This window comes from Bubalus kerabau, chromosome 4, assembly GCF_029407905.1.
Source record: "Bubalus kerabau isolate K-KA32 ecotype Philippines breed swamp buffalo chromosome 4, PCC_UOA_SB_1v2, whole genome shotgun sequence".
Classification (NCBI taxonomy): Eukaryota; Metazoa; Chordata; class Mammalia; order Artiodactyla; family Bovidae; genus Bubalus; species Bubalus kerabau.
Window position 1 is genome coordinate 71,110,542 of NC_073627.1, and position 6,993 is coordinate 71,117,534.

The 6,993-nt window shown below is 44.3% G+C and overlaps 1 protein-coding gene across 1 annotated transcript; it reads right to left on the minus strand.

The window, feature by feature from the left end:
- Positions 1 to 2,133: 2,133 nt before the first annotated feature.
- On the minus strand, positions 2,134 to 4,695 carry HMGB2 (high mobility group box 2). Its single transcript, XM_055577666.1, has 5 exons — positions 4,498 to 4,695; positions 3,960 to 4,143; positions 3,561 to 3,706; positions 3,303 to 3,477; positions 2,134 to 2,683 (listed from the first exon to the last, which is right to left on the minus strand). Exons 2-5 carry the CDS (start codon positions 4,107 to 4,109, stop codon positions 2,525 to 2,527), a joined length of 630 nt encoding a protein of 209 aa, XP_055433641.1. The 5' UTR covers positions 4,110 to 4,143; positions 4,498 to 4,695; the 3' UTR covers positions 2,134 to 2,524.
- Positions 4,696 to 6,993: the final 2,298 nt, after the last annotated feature.

Here is a 6,993-nt window from a genome sequence, read left to right on the forward strand (position 1 = left end):
GAGGAACCATTTTTTATATATCAGGATAGCAAAGATTAAGAAGTTTGATAATGTTGCTGAGCAAACAGGCACTCTGAAACAGTCATTGCTGTGGAGTATGTTTCAGTAAAACTTCTGAGAGCAATTTTGGCAAGTTTCAGCAAGTTAACAGCCGGAGAGCAGGTTCCAGCATATACCAAGTACAGGTTTTAGCTATTATAATTAGCACATTTTTTAATGTGCAAACTTTTAAATGCTTTTTATAGAAATTTCTGAAATCGTACATACAAGATATTCATGGTAATGTTCTTAAAGCAAAAAAATTCAAACATAACTATCTTTAGGGAACTGGTTAAATTATGATCTATTCAGTGGAGTACTATGCAGATGGCTATTTAAGTGAAATGTGGCAATTCTTTGAGCCAAGAACCTAAAACGAGAATTAAGGGGCAGGACAACATATATAGTAAGCTTCCTTTGTGACTATTGTGCTTCCCATCTCTCTTGAAGGATGTGTCATTGTACTCCTGGAGTCACCTCTTGGGAGAAGCTGGTAGTTGGAAATCAAGATTGTAAACTACCCACTATATAGCCCATTTACATAAAGATATGACTTGTTTTTAAAAAGAAAAAGTGGAGTATGGTCTTCATAAGCACACCCACCAAGTACTGGCTGGTCTGGAATAGAACATGACTCTTACCCATATTTTAATGCTTTCCAACATAACCACTCCTTGAAGTCATTTAGTCTTAAAAACAAGGGTGTTGCAAATTTTGATCAACACTTAAGAGAAAATATCAAATGAGGACTCATCTCAAATGCTGAGATTACGCAGCTTATTTTTTTAAAAATGTGTCATTCTTAGCTTACACATTTAAAATGTATTTCATTTAAAGAAAATGAAAGTAGTCCCAAAAAAAATCCCCCAAAAAGTGACAAGGAACCTGATAGGTCTACTTCATGAATCTAATTTTAAAGAAATTCTTAAAAAACAGACTTTCACTGTATTTCAGTTTTAGAAACTAGTATCTTTTCTAAGCATTTAGGACTGTTGTAAATACAATACTTGTAAATACATTCTTGTTTAATCATTAGAACACTTCGAAGTAGATACTGACCCCATATACAAATGGAGAGAAATAAACCCAGAGGCAAAGTCCAAACAGCAGTTATTAGGTAAAGCTGGGGACTTGAGATCCAGATATGGGTATGTCTTTAAAAAACTTTACCCCACAATGTTTTAGTGTTAAGTCACCTAACATCAGGAAATCGTTTTTAAACACATAAAACTAGTTTTTACGATTGGCAAAGGCCCCCAAATAACAACTGTGATATGATAATGGAGGGCCATCACTAAGAAGTTTGAAGATTTTACCTGAGTACATCTGTTCTGGGTATTATGCTAATTAACTTACACCTCCCATTTAACAATGTTATGTAAGAAATAAATCTTAAAATATTTACTCTGAATATGGTGTAAGATAGACAGCCCAGGCTCCCATGGTTGGGTTTTAATAATTTTGGTTTCTATTGTAAAAACTAGGTAACCAAGATTGTCAGGTTTAACTGTCAAACTATCAACAAACAGGTTTCCTCTATACTCTTCCAGCCAACACTTGGCCAACTTTCACTAATAACTTGATAATGATTTGAAATGATTACCTAATTCAAATACAAGCAACTGCTTTCTCAAATGAGCATTTCTTAATAACTGCTTTCACCTGTAAATAGAAATCCTAGTGAATTTTATCTTGTTAGTCATGGAAAATCATAATAATCATCTCAAAAGCTTTCTTGGCTTAGTTACCCAGAATTCTAGGCTTAAGACCACACTGATTTTTGAAATCTTAAAATGCCAACTAAAAAGAAAAAACCCAAGGGACAAGTTAGCTAACAAATGAACATAAATGTCAAGAACAAAACTTGCTCAGTGTGTAAGACTGCATAAATTTTTAAACTTCATTAAATTCCAGAATTGATTTTTAAAGAACACTCTGTGTAAATATGAATATTGGCATGTTTGACTTTTAACAAAACATTTTACTAAATCAACCATGTCTAAGAACTATTAGGCAGAAAAACAAAAAAAGTGATATGGCTCCAGACCATGAAAGTAAAAGCTAATTTAGCATATAAGACAAGGACAATAGGAATAATATATATAATTTTATTACAAAATTTTTTTAAAAAAAAACAACGCAACATTCTCATTCTAGAAAACCCAAAAGTTGCTATTGATGCTAATTTCTATGAGTTTGCTGTGCTACCATACACAAGTCAAGAAATTAAAGAAACCATTAAATATTTAGAAACATTTAACATCAGAAGCTTGAAACTCTAACTGTATGTAGTAGCCCCTCAAAAAGCCACAACTTGCATTTTTAAAAAAGTATTTTCTCTACAAAGAATCTTATCAGCTATACAAAAATCTGTACAGTTTTTATACTGAAGCTAATATTGAGCTGCACTTGAATTCACATTCTTAGCAAAACAATTGCCTGAGCACACACGCACACTCCACACACATCATTACAAGATAGCCATTTATTCCTCATCTTCATCCTCCTCCTCCTCATCTTCATCTTCCTCCTCCTCTTCTTCCTCCTCATCTTCTGGTTCATTCTTCTTCTTGGAGCCTGTCGGCCTGCCAGGGCCCTTTTTTCCCGCTTCACTCTTGCCCTTAGCACGGTATGCAGCAATATCCTGAAATAGTTAAAAAAAATAAAATCAGCATCCGGTGTCATTACCCAACCTTGAAAACCACTAAGTTGTAAACAATCTGCGATTATTGGCCAATAACCCCAATGATAGTCTAAAACTCGGGTTTTGAGAGCATTTGATCTCCCTAGGTCTTAGAAAGCTAAGAAAGGTCTTAGAAAGCTGATGTAAAATAACTGAGGTGTATTAAACTGATGTCAGTACTTTCACTACCCTTATCTGTTAATCTCACATAGCCCCCACCCCCTAACTTCACATCTTAGATCAGATCAGATCAGTCGCTCAGTCGTGTCCGACCCTTTTCCACCCAGCATTTGGTCCTCCAGTCTTTTCAACTAAGAGACCTATTTTACTACAAATGAGTCTGAATGCACCAACCTACCAGGGCTACAGACATTGGTTTCAGTCAAAAGAAAAGTTTCAATTAGCTTGTGTTGCCTAAGTGTACAATTCTCACTAGATCTTTTCAAAACAAAGCTGAAAACCATTAACACAGAACTATGTATAGCTCCCAAATTCCTACAGTTTCTATTTCTAACATACTGATTTAGAAAATATCTACTGGATTTCACACTGGCTTAAAAAAAAAGGGAGGACAACACACCTTTTCGTATTTCTCCTTTAGCTTAGCTGCTTTCTGTTCATACGGCTGTTTATCTTTGGCTGACTGCTCAGACCACATTTCACCCAATTTTTTTGCAGTATCCCCAATGGATAAGCCAGGGTGTTCGCTTTTGATCTTCGGGCGATGTTCGGAGCAAAACAGGAAGAAGGCAGATCTGAAAGGAAGGAACAGAGTTGTAATAACCTGAATGAAAAAAATGGGGGGGAGGCAATTCGGTTGGTTTTAAAAGACACTTACGGAGGCCTTTTCGGAGCGTTGGGATCTTTTTTCTTTCCCTTCTTGTCACCTTTAGGAGGGACATAATTTTTCATCTCCCTGTCGTAGCGAGCTTTGTCACTTTTTGCCATGTCTTCGAACTTGGACTTTTCCTTGGCCGACATGGTCTGTTAGCATAAAAAAAATAGTGAATATATAGCAGGACTCGAAACCCGTATCCGTCTCCAAAAGAGCGTGATCCTCTTTAGCTCCCGGTTTTCCTCAGTAAGGACCGTTTTGCCTCAGTCACCTTAAAATAAACAAGCACCCTAAGTCCTGTACTTCAAACTCGTAATAGAACATGCGCGCGCGTCAGTCGCGAGGGGAAGTTCAAAGTCACGGCCACCCGCCCGCGTGAGGCCCCCGGGCGCCCCGGCTCACCTTCCATCTCTCGGAACATTTCTTGGAAAACTCTGCGAAATTGACTGAGGAGTCGGGGTGCTTCTTCTTGTGCTCCTCGCGGCAGGTCTGCACGAAGAAGGCGTACGAAGACATCTTGCCCCGCGGCTTGTTGGGGTCGCCCTTCCCCATGATGCTGCTGCTGCGGCGGAGGCGGCGTGTCCACCTGGCGGGAGAGCGGTCGAGCGCTGGCGGGCGGGGCTGCTTCCCGCCCAAACGCCCCCGCCCTCCCCCGCGCCACACTCGCGGGCCTGCCGCCCGCCCCAGCCTAGCCCTTCCTGACAGGAAAGCCCCGGGCTTCCACGCTGCGAGCCGCGTCCCCAGCTGCCGCCTCGCGCCCCGCGTTCAAAAGACTCCGGAGCCGGGCCCGGCCGAGCTTCCCGCCTCCGCAGCCCGGCCCGTCAGGCCCGCACCCGGAAACCACCAGCGGGGCTCGCCCCCAGCAGCCGCGGTGCCCCAGCAAGCCATGACGGAAGGAGGCCAGCCGACCGCGCACCCGGGGCCCGGAGCGGGCTCTTGCCTGGCGAAAGATTTTCCTCAGAGTTCCGCGCAGCGGCCGCGTCTGACCGCTACGCTGCTGCCCCGGCTCCGGCGTGAACTGGTTCTTCGCTAACGCAATCCTCCGCCTCTTGTTTTGCAGACTTCTCCGCGCCACTGCAACTTGACGAGCCGGGTCACAGACCACACCCCTGCCGCTCCGATTGGCCCTGGGGATTATTCAAACTCGGGGAGGCCCCGCCCCCTCACTAATACGGCTTTCTATTGGTCGGTATGTCGCCAGGTCCGGCCCCCCGGCCGCAGCCTAGCAGGTTCGGTGGGTCGCCCGGGTCGTTAACTCCCAGACCCGTTAGAACCGGTCAGGAGAGGAATGTGCTACTCGATCCTGATTGGCGGCCAGAAGAGGGTTTGAAAAATGGCGGGCCTGGCGCTGACTGGCTGAGGCAGGCGGCGGGGGGCGTGGCTGGCCCGCAGGGGAAGCCCAGCCAGATTTAAAAATTCCCAGTCGCGAGCCGCAGAGCAGATCTTCCGGGTCCGCATCGCTTGGTTTGCTGGCGCTAAGGCGGCAGGAGTAACGTCCCTGCTGGCCCCGACGGCTGCCCTGGTCCTGTTAGTCCCCCGCCCCAGCGCGGCCCGCAGCCCTGACTCCCGGCTCGGTGGTCGCCGCCCCATCCAGAGAATAACAAATGGGCAGGTTGAGGAGCGTGCGCTGCGGCCAACGGCCAGCCCCGCCGGGTGTCGCAGAGGCTTGGGTAGGACCAGAGGAAGACGGGTGACGCGGACCGAGGCGGGGGAGGGAGGGGGAGATGTTCCCAACCCATCGGGGCTATAGCCACGCCTGTGAAGTCCCTGCGGGACCCCTCTTCCCTCTCCCTTTGGGCGTCATATTCCGGGGTAAACAGGGCCGCGGGTAGGCGGTGTCTTCCCGGCCCCGCCCCTGCATCAGGGCCTAGTTCCCGGACCGCGAACCCGGGGCTAGGTCCACACCTCGCATCCATCCTTCACCCGTCACCCTTCACCCGATCGCTCCGCGGAGGGTTCTAAGCCCTGCGACCCCGGCCTTAAGGCCCGCTCGCTGTCACCGCGATGGTCCCTGTCCGGTCCCTGCAATGCGGTCGTTTTTAAAACCTTCCTGTCTAAGATCCCGTGAACGCTCTGCACCCGCCACCGCATTTAAGCATGCCCTGTCGTTTCAAGGGTTCTCCAAGCGCAAGTTAAGAACCTTCGTTTTAGTTTCTGGTGCGAGCGCGTGCGAGCGCATCCGAGCGACCTTAACTTACTCCTTCCAGGCGTCACCAGTCGCCCTTCCCGGGGTTGGAGGACGTTGACTGACATCTTAAGCTATTTTTGTGTCGTATTTAACTTGGGTTATTTTTCCTGTTGGCACATATGTTACTGTGACAGTTGGTTTCAACAGATTTTAAATATTCTGTTTTTTCTCAGTAAGTTCGCTGGCATTTGTTAGACTGCGTGCTCCTATTTGGTTTGTATACGGTTATCCTACTCGGTTGAACCTCAGTTCTGGCAGCTGTTTATCTAGATTTATTAATAAAAACTTAGGTTTTTGAAAACGGAAATGGATGTTATTTGCACAATGTTATGCATGTACTTAGTATCACTGAATTTAAAAATAAATTTGAAAACTAAGGCATTAGTGATCTTTTTGTTGCTATCTGAATAATGTAGTATGATTTTTTAAATTTGGATTTTTGTGTGTTTTTATAGCACAATTGTAACTGATCTTATTTGACAATAGGGTTATTGCAAACGTAATTAGTTACAATGAGGTCATACTTGAACTGGGTGGACCCCTAATCTAATATGACCAGTATCTTTGTAAGAAGAAAGGTTAAGTTTGGCCATAGAGTCAGGCATGGAGGTAAGATGATGTGAAAAGACAGAGAGGATGGCCATCTACAAGCTAAAGAAAGGGTCTGGAATAGATCTTTCCCTTAGAACCATCAGAAGGAGCCAACCCTGCTGACACCAGTTTCCATTCTTTATTCCATCACAGCAAAGAACAGGAAAACATTTCTATATTTAGTCTACTTTTACACTCCATGTAAGTCTTCACTCTGCTGTACTTCCTGATCTAAAAGTAACATTGAGATGCACAATGAAGTCATAAATAAGGTTTGAGTGAGATCTAGACAGTGGTTGGTTGTAGAACAGTTTTTTTAATAGAAACTATATAGAGAATCTGGTATGGACAGAGGACCCTGGTAGGCCACAGTCCATAGAGTCACAAAGAGCCGAATCAGACCAAGCAACTGAGCAAGTGCATCAGATGATGAGTTGATCACACACACAAATCTTAATCCCAAATGTTGATCAGAAAGAATGGATTAAATATACAAAAGGCCTAGTTCACTATTATGAACTACTTAGTATATTCACTATCCCATTAGTCATACTATTGTGACTTTATCAGAAAACTGAAATGTCCTTTGAAGAGATAGTTCTAAAGATGTTTCTCATTTTGCTTCTAATCCTGCAGTGGTTGTAAATGGGAAAATAA